The sequence below is a fragment of the Panicum virgatum genome, chromosome 4K (genome assembly GCF_016808335.1).
Source record: "Panicum virgatum strain AP13 chromosome 4K, P.virgatum_v5, whole genome shotgun sequence".
Lineage (NCBI taxonomy): Eukaryota > Viridiplantae > Streptophyta > Magnoliopsida > Poales > Poaceae > Panicum > Panicum virgatum.
In genome coordinates this window covers 3,331,638-3,351,690 of record NC_053139.1, presented here as the reverse complement: position 1 = coordinate 3,351,690, position 20,053 = coordinate 3,331,638, and the positions used below count along the sequence as shown (strand labels likewise).

General features: G+C 42.4%; 1 protein-coding gene and 2 long non-coding RNA genes across 4 annotated transcripts; 2 read left to right on the top strand and 1 right to left on the bottom strand.

The window, feature by feature from the left end:
* Window positions 1-5,929: 5,929 nt before the first annotated feature.
* Window positions 5,930-7,708, top strand: LOC120702569. The gene is made up of 3 exons (XR_005686454.1): window positions 5,930-6,165; window positions 6,713-7,250; window positions 7,340-7,708. It is a non-coding gene; the product is annotated as an uncharacterized LOC120702569 (long non-coding RNA).
* A 7,179-nt stretch (window positions 7,709-14,887) lies between these two features.
* On the top strand, window positions 14,888-19,985 carry LOC120702566 (probable 1-deoxy-D-xylulose-5-phosphate synthase, chloroplastic). Of its 2 annotated transcripts, none has more exons than XM_039986425.1 (11): window positions 14,888-15,094; window positions 15,243-15,437; window positions 15,583-15,702; window positions 15,793-15,957; window positions 16,064-16,214; window positions 16,684-16,952; window positions 17,138-17,417; window positions 17,932-18,236; window positions 18,355-18,633; window positions 18,936-19,220; window positions 19,414-19,985. In XM_039986425.1, exons 2-11 carry the CDS (start codon window positions 15,276-15,278, stop codon window positions 19,561-19,563), a joined length of 2,166 nt encoding a protein of 721 aa, XP_039842359.1. In that variant the 5' UTR covers window positions 14,888-15,094; window positions 15,243-15,275; the 3' UTR covers window positions 19,564-19,985. The 2 variants fall into 2 exon arrangements, with proteins under 2 accessions (XP_039842359.1, XP_039842360.1); XM_039986426.1 differs by having other exon boundaries at window positions 14,950-15,094; window positions 15,583-15,697; window positions 19,414-19,976.
* LOC120702568 lies at window positions 17,248-17,932 on the bottom strand. The gene is made up of 2 exons (XR_005686453.1): window positions 17,659-17,932; window positions 17,248-17,594 (listed from the first exon to the last, which is right to left on the bottom strand). It is a non-coding gene; the product is annotated as an uncharacterized LOC120702568 (long non-coding RNA).
* Window positions 19,986-20,053: the final 68 nt, after the last annotated feature.

Genomic DNA, 20,053 nt, shown 5'->3' with positions numbered 1-20,053 from the left:
TGCTGATAGATTTACTCCATAGGAATCATGAGTAATTCTATAGAAGTCACCATAATGAACTTGAAATGCCACTTTGCTCGACATATCTGGCCATGCAAAGACTTCATTTTAATTAATCTAATATCTACAAATATACTATGGCCATAATTATAACCACTAATCCGAACCCTAAGTGCTTACAATAATAAAAAATACTAATCATAAAATTAAACATACAAAAAATCTGGAATAACAAAGTTGAGAAATATTGGTTACCTGCGGTTTGGATCCAAAATCCGGCAGGGCTTCGCCGGTGGAATTACCTCCCTCACCCCTCCAATCTCCCTCCTCACCCCTCCAATCTCCCTCTCCCCTCTCTGGATCTCGTGGGCAGAAAATGAGGGCGCAGAGGGAAGGGGCGGAGTTTTATATTTGGGGTGGGAGCCTGCCGCCCCCCTGCCGGGCGGCAGGCCCCCTGCCGCCAACTGGTAGGGCGGCAGGGGGCCTGCCGCCCGGCAGGGGGCGGCAGGATTCCGCCAAGGACCTCTGCGCAAAAAAAATATTTTTATTTACATCTAGGTCCCTACCGCCCCCTGCCGGGCGGTAGGCCCCCTGCTGGGCGGTAGGGTATAGATCTGTAAAATCTAAAACCAAAAATATATTTCTGTAAATTTTTTTTTGAAAAATACAAAAATAAAAAAGACGCCTCGCGCGCGCGGAGTGGGCTGCTGGGTTGTCAAGCGGGCGGAGGAATTGCAGCATCTCCCTCCAGCGGCCCACCTGCCTGCTAACTTGCATGCAAATTGTGCGGCCCTCCCGGCGGCACCCGGCACCTGTTCGAATTAAAGATGGCAACGGGTACATACCCGACGGGTAGTGGCCACCCATACTCGTACCCGCTAGAACTAAGTTTTACCCATCGGGTTACCCGTACCCGTACACGGGTAGGAAAATGGTTCCATACCCGTACCCAGCGGGTAATTTATACCCGACGGGTAACCCGTACCCGAAAACATACCCGAGAATTACATATAAATATCACATATTCATATGAAAAATAATTCATTTCAAACTAAAATTGGAGTGAGTGTGGAGTAGGATTTCAAGTAGAGTCCAACAATATATATACTAGGAGGGATTAATTGGATTTGAGCAAAATTCATGGGCCATATGGGTTTTTGTTCGGGTATGTCTTACCCGCGGGTAGGCGGGTATGGGTAGTATACATCCGCACCCGTACCCGCCATACCCGACGGGTATAAGATTTTGCCCAATAATATACCCACGGGTAGAAAACTTATTCCATATCCGTCTTCTTATCGGGTAAAATCCGTCGGGTACTCGGGTTTCGGGTGCCCATTGCCATCTTGAGTTCGAATCGGTAGCTAAGAAATGAGGGATTAAAAATTGGCACTAGTTGTGAAAATGGGGTAAATATGAACTAATTTTGGATTCTAGCCACAATTAGCTATTATCTGTACCAATCACTGCATAAGTGACTTATATACTTATTAGTTTCTCTACATCTACGTCCAAATTAAAAATTTCTAATCTTAAGGATTTTTTTTAAAGAAAACGATGATGCCAAGGTTCAAACGGAGCCCGTATGTCCTGTATGTGTCTGCTGCGGTCAATTGCAGCGTGCTGACTGCTGATTCTCCTAGCTCGTGGTGGCATACGGGCATAAGGATTGGCAATGGAACGTCGATGCAGATAATGTACTCCCTCGTTTCAAATTATATGCTGTTTATTTTTTTACTTCAAATTTGACTGCTCATCTTATTTAAAAATTTATACAAAATATTACTTCTTTTATTATGAGTTGCTTTATCGATACATGATCTTTAAAAATAACTTAAATTTGACAATATTTGCACAAATTTTTTTAAATAAGACGAGCAGTCAAATTTTTTAAATCAACAAATCAAACAAACTACAATTTAGAACGGAGGCACCACTAGAGCGCAACGTAGTCGACTGGCCACGGTCAGCAGCGCAACGGATTCTTGCGCGCGGATTGCGATGACTAGGACAGGACCTGTAAGAGTAGTTTATCAGAGGCCGCTTACTAGTCTTCGCTCATCTCTTGGGCGCTAAGGAATATACATATATATTAACCGAGTAGGTTTGGAGCATATCAGAAGAGATTCTCGGATCGTTTATTTTCCGAAGTATTATATTCGTGAGCTTATTCTTCAAAAAAAAAAATCGTGTAGCTTTCAGCGAGTTCCACAACGCCCCTTTTTTTCTTTGGAGATGATGATGGCTACGTTCCTATCTCTCTTGGAGATATCATCTTTATCAGTCAAGTCTGCATACGAGCAGCAAATACAATATCAGAAGGAAAGCTCCAAGGTTCCAAACAGAAAAAAAAAAACAAGAAGAAGGATTCAGAGACATTTATCCTGGCCTTCTGCCATCGATTCCGAGCAAGCCAACTGCCAACCTAACACGTACACATTTGAAAGGTGCAGGATACACAGCCACCGTTGCTTTTCCATGGCACATATTAAAATCTAGAGATAATTATTTCTTTAACCTTAAAAAAAGTTATAGTTAGTTTACTGGCCCTTTTTTTCTATTGAACTTGGCTGTTTAGCCCCAAAATGAGTTTCGTTTAGTTTCTGGGCCCTTCCGACACTTGCAGTTAGGTCTACCATCTAATTATATTCAAATGCATTAGTTTAAGTTTTTAGCCAAGAAAATGACAACATAAAGAATTCATAAATTTTTTATATTTACCCACTAGTAAAATAATTTCTAGACTTTTATAAATCTATTTTCAGTTTTAAATCACAGAAAATTGTAGGAACCAGGTAAAACAGTGAAAATTCACTAGAGTCATATATCTAAGAATGCTGGATCCAGCTAAAATCACCAACATGTCATTTGAGTTACTGAAAATTAGATATTGCTATTAATAGATAACTACATGTGACAAAAAGGGCTAAGATCTATTAATAACCATATCTACATTTTAGTAGCTCAAATGGCATGTTGGTGATTTTTTTTTCTAGATCCAGCATGCTTAGATATGACTCCAGTGAATTTTTCACTATTTTACTATGTCCTAATTTTTTTGTGATTTAAAAACTGAAAATAGATTTATAAATACCTAAAAATTATTTAACTAGTGGGGAAAAACTTTATGTTTTTTTGTTGGTTAAAAACATAAACTGATGCATTTGAATATAATTAGGCTGTAGATCTAATTGCAGATAACAGAAGGGCCAAGAAACTAAACGAAACTCAATTTGGGGTCAAATAACTAAGTTCTAGAGAAAAGGGGCCAAGAAACTAACACAACATTTTTTAGGCCCAAGAAAATAATTCTCTCTAAAATCCACTACTAGATTGCAGGGGCGTTGGTCCGGGTATGTATGATCAGATGGCCTTCAAACCTTAAGTTCAAAAAAAAAAAAAGATGGCCTGCAAACTGCACTACATCCACAAAGTGCAGGCATATATGCAGCAGCCCAATGAAAATTAAACCTCATGTCCTCGTCCAAGATGCCAAGATATAGAATCTACTTAAAAGCCTTAACCCTCACAATGCGTCGCATGATCTTGACAAGGACAGGGCCAGGAACATCATGAGTTGATGAGTATACAAGGCTAGGTGAACACACAAAATGTGAACTGAAACCTCTGACTGCATACGACAAATGCAGCCCTGATCGTTCATATCTTCAGCACAAAGAAAGCTCACTGAGGATACGATGATACCGAACCCACTTAACCTTCACAAACTCAAAAGGGTCCCATGTTCTTTATTAACAGGGGACAGAGCAAATGACATCATGAGATGAGCACAAAGGGTTAGGTTAGGTCGTTAGGTGAAAAACTGAAACGGTAAGCTGAGAATCCGGGACTATGAATGTAAATGCAAGGGCGTCTCTTTCTTTGTTGACTTGGTGATTTACTTAAACTACACCCATTTGCGCCATTACAGAAAAAACAAACATCAATCTGTGCCGGACTTTGAGTGTTGTTTTGAACTTTCGCCAGATTAGCCTATATGTATATCGAAAGGATTTATCATTAAATAAATGAATAACCATGGCGACAACTCTTCGATGCGAAGGAAACTAAGTCATGGATGCATGCAGATATAGAGATTAAAAAAAAACCCCACCTCGTTCAGTTTCTTGTCTGCACATGATAGATGCAAGGGTGCTTCCAAGGTGTCACATTGACAAGTGGTGGCCTAGCCTGCGTTTATTTTGGTCTATAAATACGAGCCCATCTGCATCCAACCATCCATTGCTCTGCACAAGGTAGAGCCGTAGAGGAGAGCCGAAGTAGAAGCAGTACTAGCAGCAGAGCTCGATCGGTTATATTAGCAGGAGAGGAGGAGAAGAAGAAGGGAGCGAGGATGTACAACGCGCCGCCGCCGCAGGACATGTCCTACTACGAGCACTGCCAGAAGCGCCACCAGGAGAAGGGCTGCCTCTACGGCTGGTGAGTGAGATGGGCCTGGTTTGTTTAGTTGTCTCGTGTAAAGTTTTTGAAATGATATTTTTTTATATTTGAATTACTAAATATAAACTAATCACAAAATAAATTACAGAACTCGTCTGTAAATCGTGAGACGAATCTAATGAGCATATTTAATCCGTCATTAGAGGGTATTTACTGTAGTATTACTGTAGCAATTTAGCGTCTAATTGCGGCCTAATTAGATTCGTCTCGCGATTTACATGCAAACTGTGCAATGCGTTTTTTATTTCGTCTAGATTTAAGTTTTCATGCAAGTGCCGAATTTTTTTTTTGAAATTTTGAACTTTGCAACTAAAAAGGCCCTAATTTCTTTGACCTCCTCGTCTGTTTGTTCAGTCGTGCTGTCATGGAGTACTAGTGCCTGTTCCGTTTGGTTACCGGGGTTTCAGAGCTAGGGAACTGCAGGGGTTCGGAACACCGTAGTTGACCAACAAGTTGATCGAAGTTTGAATTCAGTATTTCCTTCAAAAAAAAAGTTTGAATTCAGTAAAACATGCATGTATGCGCCACTCTTTAACTTTCTTTATTGGGTTCGGATTCAGCACATTTTCATGTTCGGAGCCACCAGAGATATCTTTCTGCAAATCCTAGTTGGTACTATCAAGTAGTAGAATACAACGAGTACTAGCAATATGCCAGTAGACTGCAAGTTTCTGTTACTACACATAGCGGGCATGATCCCCAGCTTCCTAATGGAGAGGCAAGTTGGAACAAGGATCTTGCTCCTGTTGTGTCGCGCATCGACGGCTACTTGGCGTTGGTGCTCTGAGACCACGGGCTTTTAGCCTTTTTACCATTTTCTGCTCCTTTTTCCAGTCTACCGGAAGTTGAGAACTGACCTGACTTCCATGTAAGACTACCTCATTCCAAGAGAAGTCTATGAAAAATATCCTGAGTCAAATAAACAAACAACGCTCTGGAAACAAAGACTAGAATGTGACACCCCGGCCCAGAGTTTAATGGGATTAATAGGATACTCATACCAACAAGTTGTAACTTCTTTTCCGAAAGCTGGTCTCCAAAAAACTCCGAGGTTAAGCGTGCTTAGCCCGGAGCAATTTGAGGATGGGTGACCGACCGGGAGCAATTTGTGGATGGGTGACCGACCGGAAAGTTCTTCCCGGGTGCACACGAATGAGAACAAAGTGTGTAGAAAAGACTAGTGTTAGTCCATGAAGACAGTCTATATCCTAGAAAGTAGCCAGATGTAAACGGGCCTGACTTTGAGGAGGCGGAACGTTACATAGAACACGCACACCAAGACTTGTCCGTATTCCAGCAGAAATCTAGCCATTTTGCGTGAAATTCATGCTGGCCAAACGGGGCTTTGTGGTAGAAAAAAAGATGACACGGATTCAGGAAACAATCACTGGCAGGTGGGCACACAGTGTCCTACTGTCAACCGCCGGGCACAGTGCACCTGTCTTCGGTTCTTCCCCTTCCCCGGTCTATAAATGCTGTCCTCTCCACCACTCCTTCCTTCCAAGTTCCAAGAGAGCAGAAGAGAACAGGATAGAATCGAAAGAACCCTTGCCCAGTTGCTGCCCCTCCCCTACCTTTGTCATCAGCTGAGTAGTTCACCACCACCAAGTCAGGCAAGATGTACAACGCTCCATCGGCGCAGGAGATGTCCTACTTCGACCATGTGCAGAGGCGCCACGAGGAGAAGGGCTGCCTCTACGCATGGTAACTCCGATTCAGTTTCAGATATTCAGTTCAGTTTCAGTTACGCGGTCTGAAACTTCAGCTGGCAGATATTTCACTCCTTATTTGTCCATATTATTTCCTAGAAATATACTGCTAATATCTGCAGCTTCAAGAGAGCAGCCTTTCTGAACTATTGCTCCATGATCATGAATATTCGGTCCTCTGTGTTTTTCCCCAGAACCATAGAGTTAAAACTACTCAATACATGTCTCCGATCCTTTTGCAGTATGTCAGATAGCTTAATTTTCTATTGATGACTATCTGCTCTGCATACTCCAGTTTCTTCAAGAACTTGCGCAGCTGCGCTTGTAACCAAGCTAATCACACACCATCCAGCATGCCCTCACATCTACTATTATTCAAGTTCTCCGTTGACTTTGTTTATTTGCAAATGAAATCGATTCTCGCTAACATTGTTCTTTGCCAGAAGGCAGGGTATATTTTCCCCCCTCCTTCTGAAGGTTTCATTGTGCTGAAGCTGAACTAACTCTGCTTCCTCTCATGTGCCTGCTCAACTGTCTCGCAGCATCTTCACGGCTCTGTGCTGCTTCTGCTGCTACGAGACCTGCGAGTGCTGCCTCGACTGCCTCTGCTGCTGCTGCAACTAGGCCGCCGCCTGCAGCTCCAGAAGGCCGGATGGAGTTGGAGATGGCCTGTGTCTTTCTTACCTGAAAATCAAGTAGCCTGCTTGGCTGCTTGCTTTAGTCTGGTTGTGAAGAACATAATAAAGCACGTTGTAGTTATTCTGTCAGTATGAGTATTTGTGTGTTCTGAACAAGGTTCTGTTAGTACTGTAACCAATCGTTTGAACTGCCGCATCATATTGTTAGTATCCGATTCCGATTCTGAACCCACTGCATTTCTCTCGCGTTAATTTATCTGTACTGCTGCTACGCGTTCTAATGGAATTTTAATATTCTTCTTCATTTGTTTAAAATCATCTGCGCATTCAGGTTCAGAGGAATATGTTCGACTATCACAGTGCCATTTTTTTGGGGTCTAAATTATCATTCGCCGCGTCTGGTGCACCAGATCTTGCCTACCTGTTGTGACAGGTTCAGCAGGTTAACCTGCCACGCTAATCAGCATGGACTATGCAACTAGTTTCCCAGAAATCAAAAGATGAACTTTTTTTGGTGTACTACTTTTGCAGTTGGTGCACCAACCTTCATGGCAAGACAAAACCTCGATTGGGGTCATTGTACACCAGCACAAAGGTAGATCGACGACAATTTTAGACCATGCTGAGTTGCTGACAATGGTATGGTAGCCGGCATTGAACTACAGTCTACGGAGCAACCGTTTGTTTGCACAGAGCGTCATGGCTGCAAGCCCACACTTCATATCTGCTGGCAAGTCTCAAAAGCGGCTTTGCTGCATAGTCGTCCATGGTTTCAACTTAGAATCATTTGAGAATATGGGGGAAGGGAAGGCTCCTAGGCTTGAACAATGAGCCTCACCTTTATGAGTTATGATGGATCACTTCATTTTTTTTTAATTTGATGGATCCCCTTTGAGAATACATCATAATTTCTCGTATAAACCTTGTTCAATGCCGGACGAGAAATATAGACGCTTGGACGCAAAGATCAGGGGAAACAGAGCAACTGCCTCCGCAATCGGGAAAAAGTATGGATGATTTGTCAGCTAGATGATCTCAATTACAGTTTATAAGTACCAAATCCTTGGAGAATGTGTGCTCAATATCCAACGCTCCTGATGCTTTCTTTCTGGGTTCCCACTGATAAGGAATTTCCTGGTTGAACTTTTACTGAATTGACGGTAGGAGCACAGCTCTTACAATGCTGCTAGAAGTTGTGTAGTTTTGCATGTCTACAGTCTTGTACTGCTGTATGAAACATATAAAAATCAAAATAGCCCCACTGAAAATGTACTGGTGATCTCCTTTAAGCAAAACTAGAAGTGCATATAACTTGACCGGTGCCACTGTCTGATGAACTACACGGTTTTCATGGTCTGCAAATTTTGGACCGCTATAGCATTCCATTCCAATTTCTAAAATTTAACTTCTTTCTGACTGAAAAATCACGCTGGCACACATGCAAAAGATTCCTTAAATTCCAAAATTACTAGGATAAAAGATCCCCTACATCCTAAAATTACTAGGATTCTTCAGCCCCTAAACAAACAATGAACATGGTTCTATTCCACTAAGGGCATGTAGCGAAAATGACCTCTCATGCCATATTTCAATATAATATTTTGGCGATTGATGACACACACAATAATGGACTAAAATGTGTGTTAAGATGATCATTATCAGGCTTATAGGTCCAAGGGATGAAAAGATACAAAACCCCGAAGAAATCAGGTCAAAAGGACCAAGATAGAGGTAATTTGCACTCACCGGTTAAACCGACGTGAGGCAAATTACACTCACCGGTGCAATGGGCTCAGTGGAGACCAAGTCAGCAGATTGCACCGGATGAACCGACGACAGGAAAAATAAAGGCGTCGGTGCAATGGACCCAGAAGCTGAGGCTAGGGTTTAGCACCGGTTAAACCGACGATGCTCAAAATTGAACGTCGGTGCAGTTGTCCAGAGACTCCATTTTTCGGGGGGTTTCTGAGCTTGCACTCACCGGTTAAATCGACGGTGATTTCAAGAGCGTCGGTCGATTGATCAAGTAGCCGTTGGAAGACTGTAACGGCTAGAAGAAGGGAAAGTACACTCACTGGTTGAACCGGTGTTGGCAAACCTGGAGCGTCGGTTTAACCGGCGTTAAGAAATTTTGTAAGCCTTTCCCAACGGTTCTTTTGGGGTGTGTGGGTTATATATACCCCCAAGGCCGGGTCATTTGAGGGTGCTGGAGACTATGGAAGCATAAAAGAGTTAAAGATCATCTCCAACCATCTTAGAGCTTCATTGTACATCATATAGACTTAAGCACACTTGTGAGAGTGCTTAGTGCTTGATTAGGCTTAGTTCTTGAGAGAACTAGCTTGAGCGAAAGTCTTGCTGCGGCAAGCATCTTGTGTACTCGTCGTGTGACCCTCCGACTTGGTGTGGAGAGACAATGACACTTTGTGCGGGGAAGGAGACCCCTCTTGGTGAGAAACTTCAATAGTGAAGACGGTGCCGTTGGTGACGCTTCGAGAGAGACGGTGGCAGTGGTCTTGTCTTGGTGACTTGGGGTCACTTAGCCTTTGCTTGCCATGTATCTTATGGCACTAGGTAATAACGATGTAAGTAATGACTCCTCCTCCAATGATGAATCCGATGTTAAAACCGATGAAATTAGTGAGATGATGACACTTCTCCATAATCAACAAGAATATCTCACTAAACAAAATGAAGAAATCAAAGCTCTAAAGGCTAAAGAAAAACTTCATGCTTCATTTGCCTCAAGATATGAGAACTTGCTAAACAAATATAATTTGTTAGACAATGAGCATGAAGAGCTTAAAATGAAATATGAGAGTCTTGAATCTAAAAGTGAATCATCATCGGATAAATTTTTTCCTTGCAATGTTCCTTGTGCTATTCCCATTGTCAAGGTAGATGCGTCTACCTCTTGTGATCTAACCCCTTGCAATGAGGATGTGATTGTAGAAACATGTGATGATCTCATTGCTAAGAAAAATGATGAGCTTAAACAAGAGGTAGAAAGGCTAATGGCGGACTTGAGGCGACTCAAAGGAAAGAACACTCAAGAGCAAGTCCAACCTTCTCAAGATAACACCTCCGCGGGTGTGAAGAAGCTTGAGAAGGGAGAAACCGTGACTTGCTTCAAGTGTTGCAAAGAAGGCCACAAGTCCTACCAATGCAAGGAGAAAGAGGGCAAAGTAAAGGGCAAAGAAAATGGCAAGCCCAAGAACTTGAACAAGAGCAAGAAGGGACACAAGAAGGCTAAGGAGATCAAGAAAAACACATCTCCATACTTGAAGGCTTCACACATGTACACCAAGTTCACCCACAAGAACAAGCAAAAGAGCAACCACTACTTACTTGAAAAGAAGAAGAATGGCAAGGTGGTGGCTCATATCATGGGGTGGAGAATATATGGATGGAACCGGCCTATTTGGGTGCCCAAGGATATTATTCATACCATGGATGGCTCTCAAAAGGTTTGGATCCCTAAGACTTAGGCGCCAAACAAGATGCACGGGGAATTTGGAGGCTTGACAAGGTTTGGGATGCATGAGTAGGAATGCATCATGCAAAGTTAAATTAAAGTTAAGTTATGGATTAAAGATTAGTGATCCAAATTCCACTCCCCTACATATGAGGTAATGATCAAGGTAAAAGGATGATCTCAATTCATTTGATATACTTCATGCATCATTGTAGCTCAATGCCTCTTTAGGATTGCATGATCTTATCTTTACTTTTGGTCTTTCATTTGATATGTCTTCCTGGAAATTTCATATGATAGTTTGCTTGTGCTAATGTTTATTCTTAAAGCATTGTACATGAGCTTAATCTTGGTGTGAAATGCACCACTCTTGCATGGCACATGGACTTCAAAATGGTACCACCTTCCACAAATAAAATCTTACAAGTGGCATCTCAAATTCAACAAAGATATGTTGTTTAAATTGGTGCCATATTTTCAATTTGTAGAGTTTGATCCCCATTATGTGAAATACAAGTGCATACTTTTAGTTAAGTGATTCAAACACTATTGCACACATTTAGGGGGAGCTAACTCTATAGCTTGTGTTTGTGTGACTAATATACTTTACAAGTGCTATTTGTTGTAGTCACCTAGAGCTATCTCCATGAGTACAAATTTCTTTTGAACACTACTCCTACAAGTCACAATTGGCATCACAATTAGTGTTAAGATAGGATGTGCCACAAGCTTTGAAAAAGGGGGAGCTTGTTCAAACAAAGGGAGATATGCTAAAATTAGTGGGTATAACACTCTATCACTAGTAAATTCTTTTTGCTACTAATACTATTTGTTGCTAGTGGTTATAAAGCTTTTAGGTGTTTGATGACAAAGGGGGAGAAATGTACCCTAAAAGCAAGCAAAATTTTAGAGTAAATGATGTCATTAGTAAGGGGGAGGAATGGAAAATGCAATGCAAAAGGATGCATGGTGATAGGGGGAGGTACTTAGTCAATGTGGGGAGAAGTGCAATTTGATGATCCCATGGACTAAGGTACAAAATTTTCATTGCTCATATGGTTCAAACCACACAATTGTCTTACATTGGCCATAAGCCATTGTTTCACAATTTCTATCAAACCGGAAGCATTTCGTCCTATGGGCTAATCAATGCCGGTAGCTTTTAAAATGAGCATTGAAATGTCATCCGAGCAAGCTAAGTAGTTTCTAACTTTTCAAACTGGTATCAATTTCATATTCTTGCAATTCATCTTGCTTCCTTTGGTTGTGTTGTCATCAATCACCAAAAAGGGGGAGATTGTAGCGAAAATGGCCTCTCATGCCATATTTCAATATAATATTTTGGCGATTGATGACACACACAATACTTGGACTAAAATGTGTGTTAAGATGATCATTATCAGGCTTATAGGTCCAAGGGATGAAAAGATACAAAACCCCGAAGAAATCAGGTCAAAAGGATCAAGATAGAGGTAATTTGCACTCACCGGTTAAACCGACGTGAGGCAAATTACACTCATCGGTGCAATGGGCTCAGTGGAGACCAAGTCAGCAGAGTGCACCGGATGAACCGACGACGGGAAAAATGAAGGCGTCGGTGCAATGGACCCAGAAGCTGAGGCTAGGGTTTAGCACCGGTTAAACCGACGATGCTCAAAATTGAGCGTCGGTGCAGTTGTCCAAAGACTCCATTTTTCGGGGGTTTCTGAGCTTGCACTCACCGGTTAAACCGACGGTGATTTCAAGAGCGTCGGTCGATTGATCAAATAGGCGTTGGAAGATTGTAACAGCTAGAAGAAGGGAAAGTACACTCACCGGTTGAACCGGTGTTGGCAAACCTGGAGCGTCGGTTTAACCGGCGTTAAGAAATTTTGTCAGCCTTTCCCAACGGCTCTTTTGGGGTGTGTGGGTTATATATACCCCCAAGGTCGGGTCATTTGAGAGTGATGGAGACTATGGAAGCATAAAAGAGTTAAAGATCATCTCCAACCATCTTAGAGCTTCATTGTACATCATATAGGCTTAAGCACACTTGTGAGAGTGCTTAGTGCTTGATTAGGCTTAGTTCTTGAGAGAACTAGCTTGAGCGAAAGTCTTGCTGCGACAAGCATCTTGTGTACTCGTCGTGTGATCGTCCGACTTGGTGTGGAGAGGCAACGACACTTTGTACGGGAAAGGAGACCTCTCTTGGTGAGAAGCTTCAATAGTGAAGACGCCGTTGGTGACGCTTCGAGAGAGACGGTGGCGGTTGCCTTGTCTTGGTGACTTGGGGTCACTTAGCCTTTGCTTGACGGGAGCCTTGGTGGCGAACGCAAGACGGTGATCAAGCGAAGAGACTCGGCATCACACTTGTTCTTGTTGGACAAGTGGCCATGGACGTAGGGAGAGACTTGGTGTCCTAACCGAACCACGTTAAATCGTGTGTCTTGGTGTCTTCACGGGAGTTAGCATATTCTCTCCCTTACCTCTTTACTTACCGTATTATGCTTCCGCATTTACTCTATATTGCGTACCTTTACTTTTCTAGTTAGTTTGATTAGGATTGGCTATAGGTTGCAAGTCTTTTAGGGGTAAGTAGAGAGTAACATAGATAAACCTTAGTAATAATTAGCATGTGTAGGACGTGTTAGGTTTATCTCATGCAAATAGTTTGAGTCCTAAGATAAAAAGCGATTAGCGACCCTATTCACCCCCTTTAGGATTAGACACCCCGGTGATCCTTACAAGGCCCTTTTGACATAGTTTCCCGGTGCTTCAGCTTCGTCACGGTTCACGCACTATAGCGAAAAACTGGCTTCACCAGTTTCACATATTCACCAGTTGGCTGTAGCACCTCGGAGTCCGTTTTTAGCTTCGCTATACAGTGCAGTGCAGTACAGCGCCGTAGCAGTGTGGCACGAAGCTGAAACTCTCTAGGCACAGCGGTGCCAAAGGGATCCTAAATCAGAATGCTGGCATGGCTGAAAACTATTATAACAGCACTATGGGGACTCGTACTGAATATGGCCACCTAGAGAAAGTGCCACGGCTTCAAGCCACAAATTTAAATGTTTTTTTCATACCAAACCGCGTTTCAATCAAGAAGTACATATCGATTGAGCCTGACACACACTCACACAGACAAATAGGCTCGAGCAGTCGAGCCCCATGAAAGCACACATGAGATGAAAAAACAGGAATTTGGAGAGACTCGGGAGGGAGAAGGTCTAAGGAGGCGTCACATAGATTTCTCTGGTCACCGTCCAGTCCAGTCAGTTTGAAGTGTGAAATATCATTTTTATCCTCTATCCATAAAACAAGTTTAACACGCGCAGCTTCTAGCTCGTATCGAGCCACACCTCCTTTCTTGCCAGGTCGCCGATCCTCCTAATTAACGCTGTTAGCCATCCTCTCACCGCCCCATCCCTACCAGCGTACCGCCTCCTCTCCAGCCAGCTGGGCTCGCCGCCTCTCACCCACCCCTGCTAGCGAGGCCGCCGCGGCTATAATTGTGTTTCACACCTCCGCGATGCTGGTTAAGGAGAGCAACCTACCTGCAGATGGTGAGCGGCCTGGCTGTGGCGACCTCGCTACCAGGGAGAGGGGTTGGCGAGGGGTGGTGACCAGGGTTCACCAAATTGGTGGGAACCGGACCGGTTTGACCGTCCGGCTCGGTACCAAACCGGCCCAAATTTAAAATTCAAATTCAAATTCAAAAAAATGAAAAATTCTCAAAAAATTCCTAAAAATACTTCAAGGTGCGACGAATTTAATGGTGTCAAATTTTCTCAAAAATTCGTTCATTTATTATAGTTTGCGGGGATTTGAAATTAAACAAAAAAAGCATGCATACAAAAGTATACAAATACAATGTAAAAGTAGTAAAAAAAAGATTGGAGGGTTCATTTAGACTAAAACATGTTATACAAACATTCATTTAGTATACTTTGCGGGCATTTGAATTTAAACCAAAAAAGAAAAAAAATTTGAATTTGGCCGGTAAACCGGTCAAACCGACCGGTATACCGGTACGAACCGTTTGCACAGAGGATTTTAAATTCAAATTTGACTTCGACCGGTTTCCGGTATACCGGTACCGGACCCCGCCGGTTTGGCCAGACCGGTCGGTAATTTAAACCCTAGTGGTGACTCAGCTGGCAAGAAAGAGTGGCGTGCTGGCAGGAACAGGGTGGCGAGAGGGCGATGACCTGACAGGGGTGGAGCTCGATGTGGGCTGAAATTTGCATATGTTAAATCTACTATGTGGATGGATGATAAAAAAAGATATTTTATGCCCCATGATGATTGGGCAGTGACTGAAGTAAGGATGAAGTTGAGCCGTTTAGAATAGTTTATTTATAGATTAAATTGATTGTTTTCATGGTCCAAAAAGGCCATTTTATTTGCGAAAATTTAAGGATCAAATTGAGCCAAATCCATTGTTTATGGACTATTTGCTATTTTACCTTTATATTTTCATGTCACAGTTTTCACAGATTAGCCCTCGCGTAAGCAAAAGGCGCCGCAATTTGGCTACAGCTCGCCGCACTAACGAAGCCGACGTGGAGGGAATCATTGCAAGACAAGACCAATTAACTAGGACTCAAAAAAGATTAGAAATTTCTGCTGGGATTAGCCTCTCTGTCATGTTGCCAGTACATCGCGACACTCCGCATCCACCCAAATCGGAGCTAGGGCTGCTGGCCTGCTGCCCCCCACACGGAAGGCGCCAGGAGCCGCCGCATCCGGCCGCATCGCCGCCGGTCCCGCGCGAGGAGAGACAGCGGCGGCGTCTTCTACCCGTTTGAGGAGCAGGGGAAGCTGGATTTGAGGTAGCCGCGGCCATTTCAGTTTGTGTTTCAGCTAATTGGCAAGTTGTTGGTTTTGGGAGGGGGGAGAAGCTGCTTGCTCGTCAGATTCAGCTGTCTTACTCCAATTCGGGTTTTTTACTTTGTTCATAAATTGGTTGTCAAATCGCAGGATTTGGGGCACCAACTAACGGCCGGCTCCAGCATGGACACTGCGTTTCTTCGTTCTCCGCTTGCTCGCAATCTAGTTTATGACGAGTTTGCCGTTCTTCACTCCCCAAGCTACCGTTTCCATCCTCTGCGCTATTCGAGGTGCAATCCGACAAACTCGACGCCCTGCCAAACGTTGTCTGCTTCGCCATCAAGGGTATGCTCTTTCGAGCGTTGCAATGTGTAAATCACAAGGACTTTTCAGTTTCAGGGTCGATGCTTAGCTCCAAACTTTGCATATGCCGTTACAGACCTGGAGTAAATTCCGAGTTTTGTGATCTGATGGTACAACTCTTGTGCAGGGCTTGACTCAGCGAGTGGCCGCATTACCTAATGTTGATGATTTTTTCTGGGAGAAGGATCCTACTCCGATCCTGGACACAATTGATGCGCCCATTCATTTGAAAAATCTATCTAGTAAGGTCGTCAGAGTCATACCTCTTTTGGGCTTCCTTTCTCATAGTATCTATGATTTGAGAAAATTTTGACATTTGCATTCCTAATAAAAACAGGAGCTCAAGCAGTTAGCTGATGAAGTTCGTTCTGAAATATCTTTCATAATGTCCAGCAAATGCCAGCCATGTGGTCCTGGTCGCTCAGTTGTGGAGCTGACAATTGCTATACATTATGTGTTTAATGCCCCAATGGATAAGATACTGTGGGATGCTGGTCAGCATGTAAGAAATCCCTGTGATAGTGTTTCCAACTATCAGATGTCATTTTTGCTCAAGTTTCTCATCTTCTATCCTTTTCTTTTCGCTCAATAGTTTCCTCTTTTAACAGGCGTATGCACACAAGATTCTCACAGGAAGGCGCTCTCTCTTCCATACTATTAAACAAAAAAACGGCCTTTCTGGTTTCACATCTCGATATGAGAGCGAGTATGATCCCTTTGGTGCTGGACATGGATGCAATAGTCTTTCTGCTGGCCTTGGTATTGCCTCTATTTGTTCATCACCATCTTGCATGTCAAATTATACATATGTAATTCAAGAGACATATTCTATGCGTGTGGAATCGACATGTTTCTTAGGAGTTATTTTCTCAGTATTTTTTCACTACTATGCTTTAATTGATGGGTTGTTTGTATGAGAAATTCAAGAAACTTGGATTTAGTTTCAAATCCAATGATGTATGCAGCACTAGTTTTTTTTTTTTTTTGGATAGAGTCTGATATAAATTGTTATGCTCAGTGCTGTCTGTTCCTATTCTTTATTTTTGTATGAAATTGCATGGAATCCTCACAGTATAAATTGTTTACAGTAGACAGATTAATCATCACAAAAGTTTACATAACTTAATAAAACCCAAGCTCTGTTCAGTATTTCCTAAATCTTGCTTCTTTTGTACAGCCTTTTAAGATTTCTTTTCCTTTCTATAGTTTGAGAGTTGATTCTTATCAGGGATGGCGGTTGCAAGGGATATAAATGGGAGAAAAAATCGAATAGTGACAGTTATAAGTAATTGGACAACCATGGCTGGCCAGGTGTATGAGGCAATGGGTCATGCTGGTTTCCTCGATTCCAACATGGTAGTTATTCTAAATGATAGCTGTCACTCCTTGCTTCCTAAAGCTGATGGCCGGCCAAAGATGTCAGTCAGTGCCTTTTCTAGTGCTGTCAGCAAGATTCAATCCAGCAAAGGATTTAGGAGGTTTAGGGAGGCTGCAAAGGTAAATGTTTATATCCCTTTGGAACGTATTGTGAACACAGCATTGGACCTTTCAGAATGCCTGTAATTTTATAGCTCTGATTTCTTTCTGTCGGAAAACAATTTTGTCCTTGCTACTTTGAGATTTATGGTGTAGCCTTATGCTATATGAATGTTCCTATTTTGATATTTGGACTTTCCTCCTAGGGACTCGCTAAATGGTTTGGCAAAGGAATGCATGAGTTTGCTGCCAAAATTGACGAGTATGCTCGTGGTATGATAGGTCCTCATGGAGCAACTCTTTTTGAAGAACTTGGATTATATTATATTGGTCCTATTGATGGGCATAACATTGATGATCTCATCTGTGTATTAAAGGAGGTCTCAACTCTAGATTCAACTGGCCCAGTACTGGTACATGTAATTACTGGGACTGAAAATGACACTGGTGGAAATATGAGGAGTGAAATAACTCCAAATGACGAAGGTTTGTGATACAGGTCATGAGGTCACTATCAAAATATGTGCTTCTTTACTTTTCTTTTGCTAAACTAGGAGGCGTGCTTAGTGTTTTTCTTTTATAACTCTCTTGCTCTGTTACTACTGCACTGGGGTTCCTCGTGTATGGGAGGAAGAAAGATGGGAAGGCAAGGAAATAGAAGTACTCATGCCAAAAAAAAAGGGCGTACCCAGTGCCATAGGCTTCCCGCACTGTGCGGGGTCTGGACTCATGCCAAAAAAAAGTTTCTTAAAAATCACATGTATGCAAGTCATGATTAGCATTTGGGCTCAATGTCAGCCTGAAATTTTACATGTTCGTTTGCGTTTCTACATTCTAATTAGTACACTACGAGTCTACTGGTGCTACGTACTGATCCTTTTGCAATTGTGGTATTATCGTCCTTTAAGATTCATTACAAAATGTATGTTCCTTGCATATACAAGCTATATGAATCGGAGGAATCTTTTATGGATTAACTTTCTTTTTTTACTGATAACAGGGCCTCCAAACTCAAGTCATGATCTTCTTAAATTTTTAGAAACTGGACTTTCTAGGACATATAATGACTGCTTTGTAGAAGCATTAACAGCAGAAGCTGAGAATGACAAGCGCATTGTGGTAGTTCATGGTGGCATGGGAATGGATCGATCACTCCGCTTATTCAAGTCCAGCTTCCCAGACAGATTTTTTGACCTGGGCATCGCTGAGCAACACGCTGTTACCTTTTCTGCTGGTTTGGCCTGTGGAGGTTTAAAGCCTTTCTGCATAATTCCATCCACATTTCTTCAGCGAGCATATGATCAGGTGCCAGCACATACTGCTGCTAAATTAGTATGGGCATAAGCTCTGCTTAGTTTGGTAAATCTGCAAGGCTGCTCTACTGTTATTACATTACATTTTATAAATCTCGCATCTATGGCAGATAGTTGAAGATGTGGACATGCAAAAGATACCAGTTCGATTTGCTATCACAAATGCTGGTCTAGTGGGGTCTGAGGGCCCAACTAATTCAGGACCGTTTGATATAACATTCATGTCCTGCTTGCCAAACATGATTGTCATGTCACCATCTAACGAGGATGAACTTATTGACATGGTGGCAACAGCTGCAATGGTTGAGGACAGACCTATTTGCTTCCGGTATCCTAGGGGTGCCGTTGTTGGGACTAGTGGCACTTTCACGTATGGGAATCCACTTCAGGTAGGTTCCTTTCAATTTATTTTGCCATGTCGTCATAACTTGTAAATAGTACAGCTTTCATATTTCAAGCACATCTACCGTAATTTATTGCCAGGAAGGATAACTGTTACAAACAGCATACAATTTCTATGTATTTCTTACCATTACAAAATATAAAGCAATTTGTTGCTTTGAAAAACAAAAGATTGCTTATTTCTGCAAAGTACATGACTTTTCATTTTATCTAAGCTCCATGGATATTCATCATGAACAATTTTTTTTGTGAAAGTGTATGTTGTAATGGTCTCTGTGGCCTTTTTCAGATTGGTAAAGGAGAGATTCTTGTTGAGGGAAAAGAGATTGCTTTTCTTGGCTATGGTGAGGTGGTCCAGCGATGCTTGATAGCTCAATCTCTTTTATCAAACTTTGGCATTCAGGCGACAGTTGCAAATGCAAGATTTTGCAAGCCACTTGACATTGATCTAATCAGAACGCTATGTCAGCAGCATAGTTTTCTTATCACAGTGGAAGAAGGAACAGTTGGCGGCTTTGGATCGCATGTCTCTCAGTTTATTTCACTAGATGGTCTACTTGATGGCCGAATAAAGGTATCTTCTCCGCTTTGCTTTGCTGTTTGTAACTACTCTACCTAGATCGAAACTTGGTCTGTGTTTTTGCAATGGAGCCTCCAGCCCCAGTCCTCTTGATGCGCTAATTAGCATTAACTTCAATGTTAGTGTTCGTTCATTTTGTTGGTTCCATATGCTGATCTCAAGGTGTCCTTTTCTTTGTAACTTGCAGTGGCGACCCATTGTGCTACCAGACAGGTATATTGAACACGCTTCACTCGCTGAGCAATTCGACTTGGCTGGCCTAACTGCTCATCACATAGCTGCAACTGCACTGACCCTCCTAGGGCGTCACCGAGATGCACTTCTGTTGATGAAGTAGAGAAATTGAAACAAGAAAAAAAGTTAAAAATCAATTCGTACTGTGCAAAAAGTTTGACAGGAAGAACACTGAACCTGAACCAGTCGACTGTCTTGGGAAGTGGCCAAGTGCACTACTCTGAAGAGCGACGGCAAAGGCAACATTGTGTTTGCCCTGTGCGTACTATAAACCCCAAAGCATTTACAGGACAATACGCTGTAATGTATTGTGGATGTAAATACTAAAACGGTGGTGCTATTTTGGTGATTAGGTGACCCCGTAAAGCATTTACACGATGATACGCTGTAATGTATTGTGGATGTAAATAAATAGTTGCTGAGGTGCCATGTATCCGTCACTTAATAAGGCTACTGAGTTTATGATGTACCAGTTCCACTCTGAATGAAATGATATGGCGAATTTGGGGGCGTGAACACTGAAAAGAACAGATGAACCCAAGAAAATTTTGTGTCAGATTCCAGTAGTTGAGCGATCTAGCTGGGCAAAATTT

Bases quoted from the DNA above. Each gene is read 5' to 3' on its own strand.
- LOC120702566 (XM_039986425.1), top strand. From the start codon at position 15,276: ATGGACACTGCGTTTCTTCGTTCTCCGCTTGCTCGCAATCTAGTTTAT. The intron at 16,215-16,683 runs GTATTGCCTCTA...GATTCTTATCAG, and splicing joins TAGTCTTTCTGCTGGCCTTG to GGATGGCGGTTGCAAGGGAT. The intron at 18,237-18,354 runs GTGCCAGCACAT...CATCTATGGCAG, and splicing joins TTCAGCGAGCATATGATCAG to ATAGTTGAAGATGTGGACAT.